Source organism: Carassius auratus, chromosome 11 (assembly GCF_003368295.1).
Source record: "Carassius auratus strain Wakin chromosome 11, ASM336829v1, whole genome shotgun sequence".
In the NCBI taxonomy this organism is placed as follows: domain Eukaryota; kingdom Metazoa; phylum Chordata; class Actinopteri; order Cypriniformes; family Cyprinidae; genus Carassius; species Carassius auratus.
Window position 1 is genome coordinate 7,397,563 of NC_039253.1, and position 22,281 is coordinate 7,419,843.

Genomic DNA, 22,281 nt, shown 5'->3' on the forward strand with positions numbered 1-22,281 from the left:
GCAATAATACTAGTGATGTTTGTCTTAGTGAAGTTGAGTTTCTCTGTTTTTCTCTCTCATTCGTTCACTTTCTGTAAAACTGAGTCTCAGCTGGCTATCTCACACAAGCAGTTTCTTCCTCTTAGACTCCAGCTGAGCACTATTTCGCTGTTTATTTACATGTAATTATTGCTGTGAGGTGCAGATATTAACTCTGTCAAGAACAATTTGACCTGACATTTTTCACTGTGCTGATCCCCTGCTGATTTTAGCAAACAAACCTCCGCCCTCTCTCTCTCTCTCTCTCTCTCTCTCTCAGTTGAGGCACCAGTGCAAAGTGAGAGGAGCTTTGCTGTGTGTGTGTGTGTGGTTTGAGTTTGGCTTGTTCCTGGTGGCTGAATCCGTTCCATATTCACTCAAGCATATCAGTGGAGGAGAATAGACGATTGTGCCTCCACACATTGTTCAAATGCTCCCAAACAAAAAGCATATTAACCTTCGTCTAGCTGACAGACTGCGGCCAAGATCTGTGGAAATATTTAAGAAGGAAATCTGATGGCTAATACAAACAAATGTGAATTTCACTGACCAACAGAGAATATTCTACAAAACGAAATCACCTGTTTATCACTAATAATAAATAATATATACTATTAGTGATAAAAAATAATTATATATATATATATTTAATTAAATATATATATATATATATATATATATATATATATATATATATATATTAGATATATATATATATATATATATATATATATATATATATATATATATATATATATATATATATATATATATATATATATTAGACTAAATATCCTTTCTAATTTGACTGACATTATAATGTACAATAGATAATTGTGTGTTAACTGAGTTCTGGCTTTGTATGCTTCCATTTTCAGCTTATTTAATCTATTCCTTAGATTTCAACACAAAGTTTAAAACTTAATCCAGGCTGGTATGATTTGTTTGCCACTATATCGTGCATGCCTACATTAGAAGCCCTTCGGAGAAGCGTTTGTCCACAGCTGTCAGTGTGTTTTTGCTGATGTGAGGTATGACTGACCACGGGAGAGAGGTAGAGGGCATATGCACACTATTTAGTACAGTAAACATCCTCTAAAGAGTGACAGCTTGTTTCAGTGGCTGATAATGGCTCTCATCTGTGTCCTGTATGTCAGTGCCCAGATTCTGTCAGTGTCAATCAGAATGTAATTGAGCACGATTATCACACGCTCCCTTCTCCTCCAGAACACCTACTGCCCTGCGTTAAACTAGCTCTGCTCCAGCCTAGTGAGCTCCCTACCTAAACAGCATAAGAAGGCGTCATAGGTAGCAATCCCAGCATGCACTGTGGGGAAAATGATCAAGGTGAGTTCAATAAAACAGGTCACTCTGATTAAACTCACAATATTTCATTATATATGAAAGTCATTTTTGCTAAATATTAAAAATATGGTATTGTTTAGAAATGTTTGGGGGCGTGTTTAAACAAGGTGTTTTAGAAGGGCGTGGACGAGTCTAAACTTTTATAAAGAATTTCTCTTTGGGTTTGAGACTTTAGTCTTTGCAACTTTAGGGATCTTATCTATTCACAAACAGCTTATGACACTCCAAAGAGAAAAGAAAACTCAAAAAATGCACCAAATTTAAACCTTCAAAGTACACTGAAAATAAAGATTGCCATTCACGAATTTCATTCAGAAATTGCTAGTCAATTTCATAATAATAAACAGCAAGTAACACATTGATATTTTGAACAAGAAAGGCAGAAAGTTTTTTTTTTTTTTTTTTTTTTTTGTGTATATTTGAAAAATGTTTGTGCAAAATCAGTTGTGAGTCAATGTAAGGATTTAAAATCAGTCAATTATTCTGTTCCATTGTGGTTCTGCTGTCTTATAAGGAACTCTATTTGGCAGCTGCACTGTAATTTGGAACAGAGCTGCTTCTGCAGTGCAAACACTAGAATGCATCGCTCCTCAGTGTCCTCATAAGTGGTCCATTTATATTCTTCCCCATCATTTTCTCACCTATCTCTGTCTATCTTTCTGCGTCTCTGTCCATTTACTCATTTCACTTCCACCCTAACCCCCCCCATTTCTATCGCCCTTTTCTCTTCCTCGTCGCTCCTTCTCTTTTCTATTCGGAAGCCTCTTTTCAGTTTTGATTAATGTGCTTTGGCCAATTACAGCTGTGACACAGCGAGCGGCCCCCGTCATCTGTTCTGTGTCAGCAGTCAGGCTGGCTGAAGCTCCCAGGCTGGTTAATTGGCCCGCGCTCCCCTTCCACCGTGACCAAAAGCCTCTAATTGAATTTATGCAACCACTGTTATTTTTAAATAGTCATTTTGTCTCAGATGAGCACCACTATGGGAAGTGGAGGAGAGCGCTTAATCCATAGTCCTGTTTAAAAAGCATCTGATTACCAGCCAATTTGTGTGGATTATTAGAAATATTTAATATATACATTTGATATATACACATATACATATAAGCGATGCATTAAGAGTGGGGGGTGAAAACTTTTGAACAAATTGAAGATGTGTACATTTTTCTTATTTATTAATTTAGTACTGCTCTTCAAAGTCTACAGAAGATAGTTACATGTTTCCCTGAAGACAAAACAAGTTAAATTTACCCTGATCTTGAACTCCAAAAGTTTGCAGCCCCTAGCTCTTAATGCATGGTTTGTCCTTCTGAGCATCAGTGAGCGTTTGAACCTTTAGTAATAGTTGCATCTGAGTCCCTCAGTGGTCTTCAGTCTGAAAAGATGGATTTCAAAATAATGTGGTCATTGTTGGAAAGGATTTGTGTCAGGTATTGGTAAGGGAGGAACTCAGGTGCAGACAGGGATTCTCAAACAAAGGGTTTATTACAAAAAGGGGAAAACAAAACCCACGAGGGGGAAAACACGGAGCAAGGTAAAGACTAAATAACTAAAACAGGACTGGACTAACAAGATAAACAAGGACTCTAAATACTAACTACAAACAAACACTCACGGTAATACAAACACTTCTTAAGGAACAATCACAGAGTGGAACAATCACAATCACAGGTACAAATCTCAATGACAATGAACCGACGCAAGACAGAGCACACTAGGAAAGCTAAATAGGGGAAACAATCAAGACACGACAGGTGGCACAGATGGGACAATCAAGACACGACTAGGTTAACAAGGGGGGCGGGGCAAGGGAACGAGACAACACAAGCACATGGCCCAAAGACAAGGCCATGCGCTTGTACACAAAACAAGGGTCTGTCATGATCCTGCCTCAAGACTAGGAAAAATCAAGGACACGAGGGCAGGATCATGACAGAACCCCTCCCTTAAGGAGCGGCTTCCAGACGCTCCTCAAGGGAACATCAAACACGGGACATGACTGACATGACAGACTGGGACACAGACACAAACCAACAGGACATGACAAATAATAACAATGGCAAACATGAATACACAACAGCAGGGTTGGGGTGACAAATCAAAAAAAAACAAACAGGGAAGGGGAGGGGGCGGGACCACAAAGTTCATGGGGGACAGACCAGGGCGGGTGGGAGGGGTAGGAATCTTAGGAGGACAGGACAAAGGCTGACGACGGGGGGTACGGGCAGGTCTGGGTGGTGAGGGGCGGGGAGGGGTCTCAGGACAACTGACAGGGGACATGACAGGAGCAGACAAGGGACGCGGGGCAACACTTACGGGACGCGGGGCAAGACTTACAGGACGCGGGGAGACGACAGCTGGGCACGGGGGAACAACATCTACTGGACACGGGGGGACAACAGGACACGGGACACCTACGGGACACGGGGCAACATCAACAGGACTCGGGGCCACATCAACAGGACTCGGGGACACATCAACAGGACACGGGGACACATCAACAGGACACGGGGACACATCAACAGGACACGGGGACACATCAACAGGACACGGGGACACATCAACAGGACACGGGGAGACAACGGCTGGACACTTAGGACTTCTGGGGACAGGGTCAGGGGACAAAACAGGACTGACGGGGACTTCTAAAATTTGGACAAGACGGGACAAATAATCAGAAAAGGCTTTAGCAGCCAAGACAATTGGCATCTCCTTACGAGATGAGACAGACTGTACAAGAGTCTTTGCTGCAGAGTCGGCCGCGGCTCTCTCCTCCGCTCTCACGACTGCAGCTCTCTTCTTTGCTGGCTCGGGCACGCTCACCGCTGCTGGCTCGGGCACGCTCACCGCTGCTGGCTCGGGCACGCCCACCGCTGCTGGCTCGGGCACGCCCACCGCTGCTGGCTCGGGCACGCCCACCGCTGCTGGCTCGGGCACGCCAGCTCTCTCCGCTGCTGGCACGGGCACGCCAGTTCTCTCCGCTGCTGGCACGGGCACGCCAGCGCTCACCGCTGCTGGCTCAGGCACGCTCACCGCTGCTGGCTCGGGAGGAGACAGGGTCACAGGACCGGCAGGCCCCTTCTTCTTCCTCTTCCTCCTCGGGCGCGGTGCAGAGGCTACAGCTGGGTCAGAGGCGGGTTGGGGGAGTTTGGTCTCGGACAGGGCAGACTCGGACGCCGAAGACTCTGAAGCCGACTCCCATGAAAACCGTCTCCCTCGCTTGTTGGGGAGACTGAAGGTAGTGGGAGGTGCCTCAGGACTCTGGGGGGGACTTGCCTGATCCCCCAGGGTTGCCACGGCCAGGACACGACCCTCTGGGACCGTGGGCAGCTGGGTAGGTGGGGACCTCTGGGGCTCCTCCTCTCGCCCGCTCGCTCCGGAACGACCTCCCCTGGTCCCCCGGAACACCACAAGGCGAGAGCCCTCAAAACAATCTCGCTGGCTGGCTGATGCCATCCAGCATTGCCTCCTGTCTGCTGAGTTCCTTTGTGGTCGGTTCATTCTGTCAGGTATTGGTAAGGGAGGAACTCAGGTGCAGACAGGGATTCTCAAACAAAGGGTTTATTACAAAAAGGGGAAAACAAAACCCACGAGGGGGAAAACACGGAGCAAGGTAAAGACTAAATAACTAAAACAGGACTGGACTAACAAGATAAACAAGGACTCTAAATACTAACTACAAACAAACACTCACGGTAATACAAACACTTCTTAAGGAACAATCACAGAGTGGAACAATCACAATCACAGGTACAAATCTCAATGACAATGAACCGACGCAAGACAGAGCACACTAGGAAAGCTAAATAGGGGAAACAATCAAGACACGACAGGTGGCACAGATGGGACAATCAAGACACGACTAGGTTAACAAGGGGGGCGGGGCAAGGGAACGAGACAACACAAGCACATGGCCCAAAGACAAGGCCATGCGCTTGTACACAAAACAAGGGTCTGTCATGATCCTGCCTCAAGACTAGGAAAAATCAAGGACACGAGGGCAGGATCATGACAATTTGAATACACAAAAATGCTAGAAAACCAAAGAATTTGTGGGACCTGAATGATTTTGCTGAAGAACAGCAGGCAGTTTTACTCTTCAGGACAAACATAGGACAAACGTGAACAACTATGACTAAAAAAAAAACACAAAAAAAACACTGTGGATCATTCAGGTAAAAACACAGTATTAAGAATGGACTATGTGTAAACCACTTTAATGTGAACTATTTTATTCAGGTCAGTACCAAATAAACAATAACATGAATTTTGTATGACCCCTCTTATTTTGGTAAAATAATTAGAGAAAAAAATTTCAGATTCTGAAAGGGGGGTGTAAACTTTTGACCTCAACTGTTACAATATCAAATGAAGTATTTTTCATAATTTTTCTACATTGATTGCTGCAGTTCTTTCAGGATTCTCTATTTAACGTTACTCTACTGTAATCCCGAATGGGCGTAAGGCGAAGGGGTTGATAAATTACAGCAAGTGTTATTTGCCGTAATCTTGGCCCCAGGACTGTCCTTTGAAACACAGACGAACAATTGTCAGCAGGAGTGTGAAAAAGCACTCATAATTTCTAGTAGAGGCGACTATCAGCCCCGCTGATCAGTGAAGAGAAGAGAGGATATTCTGTGGCTCTCAGATAACTCACACACACTGAGTGCGCTGATTCCCCTCCGTCTGCCCTCCTGACCTGCACTAAACTTGAAGGTTGCACTGGAGGGCATTAGGGTAGGGGGGAGTTAGTGGTGAGAGGAACTGTCTAATCCACTCTGGGCTAGATTAAGAGTAGTGTGTGTGTTGGCCGAGAGCCTGGCGAGGGTGCAGAGGCCTGTGCTATCTGCTCTGTTGGCAGGCTGGCCTGAAGGCAAACTCAGGGCTGCCACTGGAGTCTTTGTACTCTTAAAAGCCCCCCGTCTCACTCTCTCCGCACACAAACCTCCTCCTCGCATCCTCTCTATCTGTCTGCCATCCCTGCATTTCACTGCGTTCTTTATTTATCTTTAGTAAATGTAGTTTGTTTCATTTTGAAATGTTGTATATCTGTTTTTAGCTCTGTGGTATAAATAGACATTGGTCGAAGTAGATGCAATATTTGTTTTGATGTTCTGACAATTCCTTGAAAAAAGCATTGTTTGTAATAATGAACAACTTCAAGCATCTAGATAGAGATGAAAAGTTGTTGTATATGTATTTTTATGTACTTTTAGTTATTGTTGGATGTTGTGGAAATTATTCTGGTGAATATGTATGTGTAGGTTTAGATATAGTTTGGTTTTGCTAAATTTGTGAAGAAAGAAAAAATGAAACTACATCAATAATAACAATAAAACATTCAGTTCATGTACTAAAAGGAGGATAGAAGTAGAGACCATTTAGTTTAATATACTTTAGTGCAGTGGTTCCCAACCTTTTTCAACTCGCGGCCCACACAACCAAACACATATGTTTGCGCGGCCCACTGCAACAAAATTTACTGACCCTGCTATTGTTGGGTTAATAACTTAGTACTCAGAAGCTAGATTGTTAACTGTCTTTATTGAATGAACTGGCAATGAACAGAAAATAACTCAGGCTGCATGGCACCGCTTGGCACAACTGCTGTTGTTCTGTTGCATATGCAGCAAAAATACCTAAGATAAATTGCCGGTTTATTTTTAAACCAATCAGCGAGCTTGAATAGTGGAAGCATAGTTACAGTTTAATATTCATTGTTTTTTATTTAATTATATGAGATGATGTTATTATGTTATGACTCAGACATTTTTACATATATGAACAATATTATTATTTCTTTTAAAAGCAATTCGCGGCCCACCTGCAAAACAATCTAGGCCCACAGGTTGAAAACCACTGCTTTAGTGTGTGTGTGTATATATATATATTTTTTTTTTTTTTTTTTTTTTTTTTTTTGCTTTAGTGTGTGTGTGTATATATATATATATATATATATATATATATATATATATTTTTTTTTTTTTTTTTTTTTTTTTTTTTTTTGAACCAGCTATAGGTGTTTTTCGTTTTTGTTTTTTATTAGTTTTTGTTTATATACATAAAGTCTCATTTTAGTTATACAAATTTGAGTTTAAGTTAATCTAAATTAAAATAAGACATTTTTCCTTTTATTTTATTCATCTAAATGTTTCATTTATTCAAAAAAATAATAAATAAGGAATATAATGCATTTAAGTTTTAATTGATTTTTTTTTTACATTTAAATAAAATTGTCATTTTAGTTTTTGTTTTAGTTAACTATCATAGCCCTATTGACCAGAATATTATATTGAGTGCAGTCTCTGTGAAATGACTTTTAATATTTCTTATCCAGTAATGATAAAACAACCGGAAAGGTTATGAAAGTCCATTGGTCCACGGTGAGTGAAAGTGGCAGTGATTTGTGTCAGATTACGATCATTTATAATTTGCACAGTAATACTATAGCAATATTTTGAATGCTTAATATAGAGGAAGATTGAGTTGTTCGCAATTCCAATTGTTCCAATACAGTTGTTTCCAGTACTACTTCTTTTTTCTTCTTCTTCTTCTAGTGAACACGTAAAATTGAGTGCACATGCAGTTGTAGCACAACCTTTATGTTTGGCTTATGGGAAACCGCCTCTTGAAATGTCATCTGCAACCGACAGATTCCTTTTAGCTCTGCAGTTGTCAAGCCATTTCTCCAGAGCTTGACTAAACACGAAAGGACTCGTCGTATATTTAAGCAGACAAAAATATATAAATTGACTGTTAAGGAAATTAGAGTGGTATGAAAGAATCCCTTTTAGTGTGTTGCACATGCACTATTTGTTTATCTGAAAGGATGCACATTGTATCAATTTACAATTCTGGGTTTGCGCAGCCTCAGGCTGGAGGGTCTCAGAAGTTGGAGAATTAATTAGTTTTTTATTATTATTTATGGAGTAATCTACTTGGAGAGAGGAAGGCATTGCCTCTGGGCTGTGTCCTTTAAACACTGGAGCACTGACTTCCATTATCTACCGCACACACGACGCACAACAAACGAGAAAAGCACTGCAGAAGATATAGTCGAAACAAAGGAAAGAAATGTATAGCTTACATGGGGAGGAACGAGAATTCAAGTTTGTGAAATGAAGGGTTATTTAGTTTGTGAACTGTATTATCAGCCGACGTTCGCCGGAGGTGCTTGTTTTGCGCAGATATGTCACACACACCCGTATCAGATTAATAGTCTGAATGATATTGATTTTTGTTTATTTAGCTGCGTTAATGTTCTGGGTGGGTAGATTTGTAATACAATCTCAGCTGAGCTTAATCTTTCCCCTGCGGCGAAGTTCAATGGTTACGCCACTTTTGGTCAAGGTGCGTGAAGGTCACGATTCCCCCGAACAATGTCTAACTATGCTGTTGAACACAGAACAACACAACCGCAGTTGGTCAGTTTAATAAACACATCCAATATGAAATAAGTCATTGCAAACTGCTTGTATGAATCCAAGGTTTGGTATTAGGCCATAAGTTTAGGTCATAGCTCAGAACATTTAAGTAACTTTTATAAACTAGCCTTTGCATCTTGAGACAAAACAATGGCATTGATATATATTAAGATATATGCAAGTTTCTTTCACTTAAAACTGCTAAGACATGCATTTAATCTGGCGCTATCTTAAGCCTTGTCTGTGAAACTGGGGGCAAGAGTTTAAAATTTGACCATAACTATAAGGTACAGTTCACCCAAAAAAATTAAATTCATTTACTCGCCCTTAAGTTATTCTGTTCTTCTGCTGAACACACACACACACACACACACACACACACAAAGATATTTTGAAGAATGTTGGTGACCAAACAGTTGACGGTAGCCCTTTTCATTTTTTTTTTTTTTTTCATTCTATGGAAGTCAGTGACTACTGTTTACTGTTTGGTCATCGACATTCTTCAAAAAATTATTCTTGAAGTGTAGTTTCATTGTGCCTGTGTATAATGATTCTATTCTATTCTATTCTATTCTAGCAATTAGAAACCAATAGTAATTGTACTTGAGTGTTTAAAATGTTCCCCCATTTATATAATGAGCCATTTATTGGAGATACTACTTGTATTAGAGCAGGGATTCATTTTGAAGAAACCAGGAGTGTAACATTAGAAAATAACAGTCCGGTCTTTCCAGCAAAGGTCTAGAGATTTCCCTTCACTCACTTTCTAAAGGAGGTCAACGCTGCTGGAATTTGGCGCTTTATAATTAGAAGCGCTGATAGAGGAGTCAGTCCTGATTGTCTGCCGCTTTAATTTAATGTGCATATAAAGAAGGAAGCGGTGTAATCAAGCTTCAATTAACCAATGACTACATCTCTCCCACCCCTGCAGCTGCCGTCCGCCCCCATCCCACCCCACGGCCCCCTCGTGTGGCCACCAACAAGGGCTACTTGTGCTTTCCATTCGCATAATCTGCTATAATCAGGAAACGTATGAATCTTCCAACCATATGGCCACATCACATGTGTCTCTTATAAAGACACGGCAATGAATCTCCCTCTTATGCGGATGCATGTCACATGCGTGCAGAACGGGCTTCCATACTGATAGAATTAGCATGAGGAAACGCTAACCAGCCTTATGTGTCTGATGCGCCTCAAGTGCTCCATATTTCCTGCGAGACATTTAGGGAATATTAATCATAATGTGATTAATTTTCCCCGTGCGCTCGTGCGCGCCTCTCGTTGTTTTGGCGGTGTGCTGATGTCGCCATGTGAACTGTGTTTAAACTCACACGTATGAGTTTGTGTGTGTCACGTCTGTGTGTGTTTAAGCAGCTCTGGATGCTCTAATTGGTTTAGCAGCCAAAGGGAGTCAAAGGGCAGCGTAGCGTATCGAGACGCAACGTGAACCTGATGCTGGGAAGGATGCTTTCTGTAGGCTGAGAGGGAAGACCATGTGTGGGGCTTCCTGGAAAACTCTTCTCCATCCCCAAACACTATTTCTTCTTTCACTCTTATTCCTTTCTTAATCGGTTTACCTGTTTTTTGACCTTTTCACCAGACCTCATGCTCCCTGTTGTTTATTTTTCTAAGCTAGAAACACGTAGTCGAAGGTGACCTATTTGCATTGCTAGTGTATGTAGCAAACTATTTTTTAAATATATATCTAAGCTAGAAACACGTAGTCGAAGGTGACCTATTTGCATTGCTAGTGTATGTAGCAAACTATTTTTTAAATATATATATATATATAGTTAAATGAATTTTTATTAGGCTATTATTATTATTATTATTATTTAAATTAGGTGTTATTATGTGATACTTGGTCACACAAATATATATATATATATATATATATATATATATATATATATATATGTGTGTGTGTGTGTGTGTGTGTGTGTGTGTGTGTGTGTGTGTGTCTGATGCTTTATACAGTATATGTGCTCTGTTTCATTCCTCATAGTAGGAATGGAGGGTCAATTGCATTGCGTTGCATTGTGGGATGAATTTGATGAATATAGTAGGTCATACACGACACAAATATGAATTTTATTGCAAAATTAGCGGTGGTTAGAAAATATTAGAACAGTCATTAATTGAGTTGTTTGCAAATACCACAAACAATGCACATATTAACCATTCTTTTTTTTTCAACAAACAAACAGATGAACAAGCAGCTTGTGCTCACATTAATATTAGTTTAAGAGCGCGGCCTATGTGTTAGGGATGGGAGATCACGTACTTGGCTCTGTTAGGGTCGCTGCTCATTATTATTCATGAGCATGGGGGTGTTTCTGGGACCTGGGGGCGGGGTTATCTTCTCCCTCGGTGCTTGTTGTGCTGGAGGCCTTGGAGCAGGGGTCTGTTTGGCACTGCCGCTGGGGTCTGATGGGTCTGGCTGTTCTCCCCGTCTCTTTCTTTTGCTGTATCACTCTTTTTGGATGCTGCTAATCACTCTAGGATGCTGGCTGTGCTCTGTGCCTGGCACCAATTCACTCTCTGTACCTTCCCTTTGTATTTTTTTTGGACTGTGAGAATTGCCTGTCTTGTGAGAGGAACTCTTGCCATTGTACCATTTGATAACTCAGAGCATTAAATATCTGCAAAGTTAAAGTATTTGGTAAAGTATTTGCCACTCTTAAACACATGCAAAAATCAAAAGCATCAAATCTAAAAAACAAGACTTGTTCGCAGTAGAAATGGTTATAGATAAATGGTTATAGAAAACAAAAATGCAACAAAAAGCATCATATTTAGTGAGAAACTATGACATGCTTAAGCAAAACAAGCACTATATTCTGAAATCAGCACCCACAAATAGTAAGAAACAAGTACTGGATTTCATTTAGCAAATACAATGCACAATGTCTTTTTGTTTGAGAAACTAAAGGCAACTTTATATTTTGCCATCAAAGTTGCATAAAAAGCAGGTTTTCCTTTATTGGTCATTTTACATGCAAGCTGGTTATTCCTTACTAAACACCGGCTTCCGTCTTTGTGTCTCTCTAGGTGATGAGTATTTTGAGTAACCCCAGTGCCGTCCAGTCCCAGGCTCAGCACGATTTCTCCATCTCTCCTCTCCACGGCAGTCTGGAGGCATCTAACCCCATCTCAGCGAGCTGCAGCCAGCGTTCAGACCCCATCAAGAGTGTGGACAGTCTGGCCTCCTCTCAGTCCTATTGTCCTCCCACATACAGCGCCACCAGCTACAGCGTGGACCCCGTCACTGCTGGATACCAGTACAGCCAGTACGGCCAGAGTACGTACTTCTCCGCCATTATATGCTCTGTGTGTCTGTATGTCTCTGCTGTTGAAAATCTGTCGGTAAGTCTTGCCAAGGGTGCATTTATTTAATCAAAAATACTATGAAACAATATATATTATTACGATTTCAAATCAGCATATTAAATTATTTCTGAAGGATCATGTGACACTGAAGACTAAAGTAATGATGCTGAAAATTCATCTTTGCATTACGGGAATATATTACAATTTTTAAATGCACTGAACAAAATTTTAAACACTTTTTTTTGCCCCCATTTTTCATGAGCTGAACTCAATGATCTAAGACTTTTTCTATGTACACAAAAGGCCTATTTCTCTCAAATATTGTTCACAAATCTGTCTAAATCTGTGTTAGTCAGCACTTCTCCTTTGCCGAGAAATTCCATCCACCTCACAGGTGTGGCATATCAAGATGCTGACTAGACAGCATGATTATTGCACAGGTGTGTCTTAGGCCGGCCACAATAAAAGGCCACTCTAAACTGCATCCGAAAACCAGTCAGTATCTGGTGTGAGCACCATTTGCCTCACGTGATGCAACACATCTGGATGTGGAGGTCCTGGGCTGGTGTGGTTACACGTGGTCTGTGGTTGTGAGGCTGGTTAGATCTACTGCCAAATTCACTGAAACACCTTTGGAGATGGCTAAAGTTGGCCAAAACTTGAGACATCTGTGGCATTGTGCTGTGTGATAAAATTTTGGAGTGACCTTTTATTGTGGCCAGCCTAAGGCACACCTGTGCAATACTCATGCTGTCTAATCAGTATCTTGATATGCCACACCTGTGAGGTGGATGGATTATTTTGATTTAGACCGATTTGTGAACAATATTTGAGAGAAATAGGCCTTTTGTGTACATAAAAAAAGTCTTAGATCTTTGAGTTCAGCTCATGAAAAATGGGGGCAAAAACAAAAGCGTTGCTTTTACAATTTTGTTCAGTGTATATTCACACAGAAAACAGCTATTTGAAATGTTTATAATATTTCAAAATGTTACTGTTATTACTGTATTTTTAATCAAATATATGCATCCTTATTGAGCAAGTACAGCATGTGTTGATCTTTTCAGTAGCAAACCACTACAGTTTATTCACACTAATGCCCTGTTAGTATTGACAGTTAGCATGTGTTTCCTCTCTGAGGGTGAGAAGTGCCCGTCTCTCTGACCCCTCTGCCCATCAGAGCAGGGCAGACACATGCTCCTGATAAAGACCCCAGCACTCAAATGGGAAACGGACACTTCAAAGCCCACTTTTACACCCCGAGGGTCCTAATGCCCTCTTAGTCACCTCTCTCTCTTTCTCTCTCTCTCTCACACACACACACACATGCACACATACACACAAGCTTCAGGGCAGGAAAGAATTGACTGATTGTTTGCCTGATTGAATTAACATAATCAGAGGCTGATGTTGTCACAGAAGTCAGTGGTTTCTATCTACACACGTGTTTTGTGATATATATGTCTTAAACACCTTGAGATATTTTGTCCAAACTTTAGTTTGGGGATAAAATTGTTCCCCATAGGTTATCTAAATCAAAACTCCCTTTGAGGATGTCTTCAAATATTTACTAAAATGATTCAAAATCTTTTCTTTTTTATGCAAAAATGCACGTTTTGAGGTTTGGGTTAGTCTGTAGACATTATAACGAGCTCTTTAGAGGTCTGCGGTATGTCTGCGGTGAGATGTGTAGGTAAACGTGTGTGTGTGTGTGTGTGTGTGTGTGTGTGTGTGTGTGTGAAGTTGTGTCGGGTCCATCAGAAGGTGCAGGAGGGTTGATTGAAGAGATCTGACGAGCGAATGTCGGGTTAATTATGAGTGAGATTGAGAGGACTGATCTGTTTAATGAGTCAGACGAGAGAGCTGCTGAAATTGAGCCGAGTATGAAGCATGAAATCTCAAACGCTCAGAGTAATAAAGACTGGCACACACACACAGAGAGCTGAATGAATGACCCCAGGCGTTCCCATCTCTCTGGCCCTTGATTGACTAAATGCCCATTTTAGTTTGTAATATATTTTATTAATCTTTATATGTGCCATTTGTTGAATACAGATACATAATATAGATAGATAGATAGATAGATAGATAGATAGATAGATAGATAGATAGATAGATAGATAGATAGATAGATAGATAGATAGATAGATCATAATTGTGTCTCTATTTTATATACAGTAAATACATCTGTATCTAAAAAGACCACACACTGTCTTGGCCTGGAGTGGTCCAGCATCAGTAAAAGTCCAATGTATGTACATTTGAATCTATTTTTGAACGGGTTCATTGAAACCATTTGAACTAATCAAACTGAAGGCCTTCTGTTTGCTAGTGGTGTTTTATTAATGCATAAACTGGTGTGAGGTTGCTCTTACGGGGAATGCCTACTCATGAAACGTGTTTGTGTGTCGTTCCCTACAGCCGCTGTGGACTATCTGGCCAAGAACGTGGGTCTGTCGACTCAGAGAAGGATGAAGCTGGCCGACCATTCGGCGGTGCTGGGACTCCTGCAGGTGGAGACGGGACAGGCTTACTGAGTCCGATCACTACAAACACACCTTCACACGCTCACAGATGCACAAACACCTCCTCCGACCAGCTGGAGCTCTTCAGTGCATCCGCCAGCACTGGTGTGAGAGGCTTTCACTCTGATTCTCAAGACAAGAAACTCTTGCCATTCCGTTTGACGTGACCTTCTCGTAATTCTGGGCTTGTCTTGTACCTCTAATTCAGACAAGAGGACCATGCAACGGCTGCAGGCACGTCAACGGACGCAAGAACGCATTCCGAGCCATTTCCAAAACGTACTTTCACCTCACTGTGCATAGTCGTGTATGAATCTCAGTGTCATTACTATGGATAATCTTGCTTGTTTTCTATTGATATTGTTATTACATTTGCCCTTACAGTTGTTGTAATTATGATTATCGTATCTATTGTTTAGTTTCGCTGTTTCAAGATCCACACGTAGCATTTTTTACTAATTCAAACCCCGGAGTTTTTTATGTGAATTGCTAGCAGTGGGCTAAAAAAGAACAGGGGATCGAGTGTTTTTCTCCTTACAGCTGTAATGTTCCTGAGCGATTTGACCTTCTCTGACTTCATATTTCACTTGACATTCCATGCAAACTTGACTACTCTGTGGGAAGTCTGGATTTCTGCTGGGAATTAGCTGTGCTTTTAAAGGACCAGTGATTTTTCCCCTCGCTCAAATGCCAGTTTTGTTTTAAGCAATCATCTGGGAGAAAGAAAACGACATGTCAGGAAACTGGATTTATAACGTTTTTTTCTAAATTGTATTCGTTAATTTTCTAGAGTGAAGCAACACTTTCCCCTCAAACTAGACAAAAATGAATAGTTTGACACATGTATATTATGATTTTGAGTTAAGCAATGCAAACATTTAACATTCTATTTAGATTGTACAATTTGTTAAGTAACGTTTCAAATGCACAAGTTAATTTTAGACCAAGTACTACAGTGTTTAAAAGTTTGGGATCAGTATAATAAATATTTTTTGAAAACGGTACCTTTGATCAAAAATAAAGTAAAAACAGGAAATATTATTACAATTTAAAAAAGCATTTTCAATTTGAATATATTTAAAAATGTAATTTATTCTTGTGATGCAAAGCTGAATTTTCAGCATCATTTCACCAGTCTTCATTGTCACGTGATCCATTAGAAATAATTATAATAATACTGATTTCTGCTCATTTCAAACATTTCTAATTATTATTTCGTGGAAACCATGATCATTTTAGTTTCTTTGATGAACAGAAAGTTCAAAACATAGCATTTTCATAATGTTATAAATGTCTTGACTGTACATTTTAATCAATTTGTTGAATCTTTGCTGAATAAAGTAATACATTTATTTAAAAAAAAAAAAAATCTAACTGACCCTATACTTTTGACACTTTATGATAATTTTGACAACATTCCACATTCCAGATTACAGTGACCAATCCATCTCAACTGCTTTCTTACGTTCCCATTTCGTTTTCTCTTTTGTTATGTTATAAACTAATACAAATACACACACCAGGTCTCCTGTAATTAAAATCCCATGCATTCACAAGTTTGTACAAAAAAGATGTGATATTTCGACGATATTTGTGTAGCACTCACAGGTGACATTTTGACACATAAATGGAACTGTACAGTAGATGAAGCAGATCGTTTATTGTTTGTTTATAAAGAATATGTTTTATACTAAAACAGAAAAGGTGTTGTGTGGTAGATGAAGCAGGGGATATGTGTAAGTCTTATATTGTAATTTTGTGTTAATATTCACTGCTTTTGTTTCTTTGTTTTCGATAGTTATTATATATCATTTTCTTAGGATTCAACGTGAGAAGCTCTTGGTAAAAGACAGTCGCACTTAAAACTGACTGGAAGGTGAATCGTTTGCTTATGATTCCCAGCTTCAAATCTGTGGATCCATAACGAAGATGAAATATTGACATTAATAATATTTGGAGGTGACCGATGGCTCATGTAACGGACTGTGGGAAACACAGCAGTGTTTGGTGCTGACTGGCTGCTTCTGACTCAATGTATTCCTCATGAACGTTTTATTGGGTGCATTTAAGGGGAAAAATAACTCTTCAAGAAACCACGTGACACAAACTCCGCCCACTTCCCTTTCAACTGTCGATATCTTTATCAAATGAGCAATGAAAAGACTTCTAGCATAGAACATCCACGGCTAACATCTTTGTTAATCAACATTTGGATATAAAAAATATTAATATTACCATGCCCCTCTGGGACGTCAAACTGGGCAACTGCTTTCATTAGATTTGTGTTTATACTTTTCTCCCATTTCCTTTCAGCATGTGTGTACGTTATCATGGTATAATTTATTCTGCTGTATGAAGTAGTAGCTTTAGTGGGAACCTTGTATTTGGTATTTACTACCTTCAGCCTGTTGGTGTCTTTACTGTAACACTGGCGTAAATGTTATCAATTAAAGATCTAAAACTAAAACCCTTTCCAGAGTTTGTCTTTTACGTACTGAATTTGGTTTGACAAAATTATGATAGGCTTGACTACGAAAGCGGTTCTAGATTATATTTGTGGCCATTTTTAGTGCCTTATTATATGCATTATGGTAGAGTATGGAAAAGGTTGGTGAGGCCTGATGAGAACTTCGAAATGAGACAAGATGTAAAACATTCCTAAAAACATTTATATACTAGGTTTTTAGTCTTGTCCCGGTATGAGTCTGCAAAAATTTTAGTATAGGGACCAATTCTCACTATAAGTATTGCTTATTAGCATGCCTATTGTAAACATGTTCTTTATTAGTACTTGTAAAGCACATATTTTGGATGACCATATTCTACATCCCTAATCCTGCCCAATAACTAAATTTAATAACTACCTACTAACTATTAATAAGCATCAAATAAGGAGTTTGCTGAGGCACATAATTAATGGTTTGTTAATAGAGAGAAATTGATCCAAGTGTGGCTATGAATATTACTCATGAAACTCAAAATGAATAACTCGAAGAAATGTTAACACTGAAACTTCCTGGCATGTGTTTCCCAAAAACCTTAGTAGATCATAAAACCTTGGCCCCAATGACCTGTACCATCCAAATAATTTGTATAAATTGTAACATATTTCTTTCTTCTTTTTTTCAAGAAGAATAAAATTATTGCAAATTTTTTCTTTCATTATTTATTTATTATTATTTATTTATTTTTACTTATGCTCATCCGCTTTAGCTCCTTGTATAGGCTCACAACAACTGGCATTTTTTTTATCAGTATAATATTTTTTATAAATTTTATTCTATAAATCATCTATTTTAATCAGTCTGTATCTACATTCTTGAAAATAAAGATGCCAAAAGGGCTAAAAGAAAAAAAAAAACATGTTGGTTTCACAAAGAACCTTTCAGTGAACAGTTCTTTAAAAAAAATTAATAATGTTAATAATGTTAATGTCAATATAGAACCTTAATTTTTGAGGGTGTACTGTTGAATTGGTGAAAAGAGTTGCATGTGAATACACTGCAGAATGTGAGTTAGTTTAACACACAGTGCAGTATGTACAGTTGTGGCAAGTCATTCACATTCTGCCATTCCTCCTCACTGTCTGTCTTCTTTGGTCTGGACTCATGTGGCAGACGCTGTCACACAGGAACTGCTGGTATGCTGGTGGCATGGCCGGAAATTCCAAACCACATGATACCAAATCCAGCTGTTGTTGTCCCAACATGACAGCCTGGACATTCTACACATGCTGTAGCTGATTTCAGCTGATCATGCTGATGATAACTCAATGCAACCATTGTCACTTTTTGATTAACTATGAATCTTTATTCATCACCACACAGTCAGAGTTTCGTATCATAGCTATAGATCCTCTCTAAAACCTAGTAAGCAGCTTTCATAGTCTTATTTGTAGAGGAGTATCATATGTAAATTTTTTGGAAATATTGATAACAGTTCAGTATAGAGACCAATTCTTACTATTAACTAGTTGCATATGTAACCATGGACCACAAAACCAGTCATAAGTAGCATGGGTATATTTGTTGCAACAGCCAACAGTACACTGTTAGACTTTTCTGTAATTTCTACAGTTATTTACCATTTATCAACCAGTATAATACTGTAAATTCTCTTTACAGTTTATAACTGTAATTCCCTTTGCATCATGGGAATTTTCTGTGACATTAAACACCAAATACAGTGATTTGCTGTATTTTTAAAAAATAAAGTATAATACTGTATTTACCACAACGGACTATTTGGCGCTATTTGGATCGTCAGGATTTGCTTTACGATTTAGATTAGGAACCATAAATTGCAGGGTTGAAGTTTTGCCCGAGATGAGTGATCAGCTGACGATGCCGGAGAACATAATAAGAGCTGCGTCCAAGGACAGACACCTTGTGAAGATTTTTTCATCCCCGTGAGTAAGGAAGAGGAAGAACAGCAAACAAGCAAGGTAAATATGTGTGTTCTTTTACTGTCTATGCTGCGTGTGCCCGCGGTTGTCCGCACCCCAATTTTATAGGTTAACATTTGTCAGCATTGGCACTAAAAATGAGGTAAACCTAACGTTTTATATATATAAAAAAAAACGTTGTGAGTTGAATTTATTGAATTAACCCCGCTAACAACACGGAACAGTTACGTCATGTTTTAGCAGGGAAGTTGATTAAAATCATGATTTTTTTCATCGAGAATAGCAGCTTATTAAAACGGAGTTAGTAAATTGACGTTTGCCTAACACAGTTGCGAAATAGCATAGTTTTTTTATATATATTTTATTTTATTTAAACTGTCGTTTTTTGTCATTTTTGACATCTGGGTCGACTGGGTGCTTTACGAACTAGATTAGGAACTAGCAGTGAGTGCAGTCGCAAGTCCAAGACCTGGAGACTTTAACGGTTTCTTGTCAGCATCGGGGCTAAAAACTGAGGTAAACCAAACGTTTTATTTAAAAAAAAGACTTTGTGGGTTTATTGAATTACCGATTAAAAGCATTTTTTTATCGAGCACAGTTAAGCTTAACGTTACATTAAGACGAAGTTAGTTAGTAAATAACGTTGCCCTCTAACTTAGTTGAGTAATAGCATCGTGTTTTTTTTTTCCATTTAAACGGTGTTTTTATATTTTTCCTCATTTTTGACATTTGGGTCGACAGTGTGCTTTAAGAATTTGATTAGGAACTAGCAGCGCAGTGCAGAGGCCAGAGCTCCCGGTTCTGGATTCCCTTAACGGTTTCTTTTCAGCATTGGGGCTAAAAACTGAGGTAAAGTTAACGTTAAAAAAAAGAAAAGAAAAGACGAGTGTATTGAATTAGGATTAAAAACCAGATGTTTTTTTTTTCGAGCAAAGTAAATCTTTCATTTAAGGCGAATTAAGCCTAGTCTATGAAATGTTATTTTTAAGCTGCATTTTAAACATGTAGTAATAATAGGTCTTTTTGTGTTTTAAAAACAGCTACAATAAAGGCATCCATCGAGAAAGACATGAGCCTTCCAGCCACACCAAGACTCATAATGCTTGGTAAGAGAAGGTTTTGTGCAATGTTAGTGTACTTCAATGAGTATTTGCCTTTTAAGCATTTGTAATTTTTTTTTTTTTTTTAGGTCACAATTTTTCTCTTCCACAAAGTGGACGGTAAGTATTGAGGGAAAGGTGGCCTATGTTTTGGATGAGCACCTGGGATGAGCAGATGCCTTTCTGTATTCTTCATCTTCTACGTTTTCAACATTGAATACAAGGGGAGACTGCCTGTGCAACACTGGAACTCATAAAACAGTAAGTACATCTTCATTTCTCCACACTTTGTTTTGTTCTGTTAAATCAAAGTTTAACATGTTTAGTTGTCTGTTTAACTAAATCCCCAAATTATATAGGTTTTTACTTTCTTGTAGCTGTAACTAGCCAGGTAAGTTACCATTATATTTCATCTGCCAAAATAAACTACAAAATAAAAAATTCCAGAAGATAAAATTATCTTGAGGAATTTAAGTCCTGGACAAACAACATTTTTGGATTGTTTTGGCAGATAAATATAATTTATGAAAACACTTTAGAATGATGGCCTGTCATTTTACGTAACTATGCAGGATTAATAACTAATATGGAAACAAGATTTACTAACCAGTAAGTAATAGTAAAGTAGGACTGGGATATTTTTTATTAGGTAATCAATAATTACTGAATGAGATGGGCCTCATTAAATACTAATAATTATGAAATACCTTTTTACTAAGTTAATTACTAATCACAACCTTACTGTGTCTTAGACGTTATCACTTTTCTTTTTTTTACACTGAATATGGACCAGTGGTTTTGTCTCAGACAAAGGTTAATGTTGTGATTAGTAATTAACTTAGTAGAAAGGTATTTCATAATTATTAGTATTTAATGAGGCCAATCTCATTCAGTAATTATTGATTACCTAATAAAAATATCCCAGTCCTACATTTAAAATTATGTACTGATTAGTTATTCTTTTTTCCATGTAAGTTATTGGTAGTAGCTGTAGTGATACTGTAGAACTACTCATTTGTCCTGCTTTACTTCCTGCATTTACCTAGAAAAGGCAGTGCACTCAATAAAAATAAAAATTCAGTCATCATTTAGTAGCCCTCAAGTTGTTCTAAACCAAATGTATTTGTTCCGCTGAACGCAAAATATTATATTTTGAATAATGTTTTTAACCAAACAGTTTTGATGCACAATTCACTTCCATAGTAGGGAAAAAACAATGGAAGTAAATGGTGCCCCAAAATGAAATAAATGATGACAGAGTTAATTTTTTGGGTGAACTATCTCTTTAATGAAGAACCATTATTCCAAAGTGTTACCAAAAACATTTAAAGCAAAGGCACTGAGGGATAAGAAATCTAAAATGCCTTTTTTTGCTCATGGCTTAAGAAATACAGCACACAGACTCAAAAAATATTTAAGCCTGTTTTTAAGATTCTTTTGTACTTCAATTGTATAGTAAAATTAATTTTCCTTTAAATTTTATTTATATTAAGAATTTGATGTTTTTTTTTTCTTACATTCATTGTGTCTTACTTAAAGGTTTTTCTTGAGGATAAACCCAGAGGAGGGAACAAAATGCACCGCCAAAACCGGAGTGAGTCGGAAGACAGGGGAAGTTGTGAAGAGAAAGACAACAGTAATCAACAACAGTGTCATCCTTTCTTCGCCACCTAATGGAGTTTGAGTGGAGAAACTCAGACTAGGTGAGATGCTTCTTAACAGGACATCTACTGTATACAGACACTTTTCAATTTGAGGATACTAATGCAGTTTACTTTTAATTCATCCTGCAATAATGGTTACAATGTTGTTTTTGATTAAATTGAATTGAGGTGATTCAGTAATATGATGATTTTGGAGGATGTAGTTTGTGCTGCTTCTATTATGTACTGACAGTTTTCTATTTAATTATCTATTCTGTTAAGCTAAATAACCAAAACACCTCTCTGTAATATGGAATCAGGTTCAGCATCACTACAAAGAACATTCTTCAAAATATTCATAGCATTGAATCACCACCTCCCTAAAATAGTTTCAACAATCTTCATGATGGCATTGCAGGACTGGATTAAACAGCATTTGTTTTGTTGGTTTACCTCAAAGTGTTAACCAAG

The 22,281-nt window shown here is 38.5% G+C and overlaps 1 protein-coding gene and 1 long non-coding RNA gene across 4 annotated transcripts in view; both read left to right on the forward strand.

The window, feature by feature from the left end:
- Nucleotides 1-17,129, forward strand: part of pax7a (paired box 7a) — a 56,697-nt gene extending 39,568 nt beyond the window's left edge. For both annotated transcript variants that reach the window (XM_026275167.1, XM_026275168.1), the window contains exons 8-9: nt 11,859-12,108; nt 14,559-17,129. In XM_026275167.1, coding sequence (XP_026130952.1) covers nt 11,859-12,108; nt 14,559-14,674 — 366 coding nt within the window. In that variant the 3' untranslated portion in view covers nt 14,675-17,129. The remainder of the gene's footprint in view (nt 1-11,858; nt 12,109-14,558) is intronic.
- A 1,695-nt stretch (nt 17,130-18,824) lies between these two features.
- Nucleotides 18,825-21,835, forward strand: LOC113110894 (uncharacterized). Of its 2 annotated transcripts, XR_003293219.1 has the most exons (5): nt 19,511-19,583; nt 19,809-19,916; nt 20,108-20,173; nt 20,257-20,428; nt 21,707-21,835. It is a non-coding gene; the product is annotated as an uncharacterized LOC113110894 (long non-coding RNA). The 2 variants fall into 2 exon arrangements; XR_003293218.1 differs by lacking the exons at nt 19,511-19,583; nt 19,809-19,916 and adding an exon at nt 18,825-19,106.
- Nucleotides 21,836-22,281: the final 446 nt, after the last annotated feature.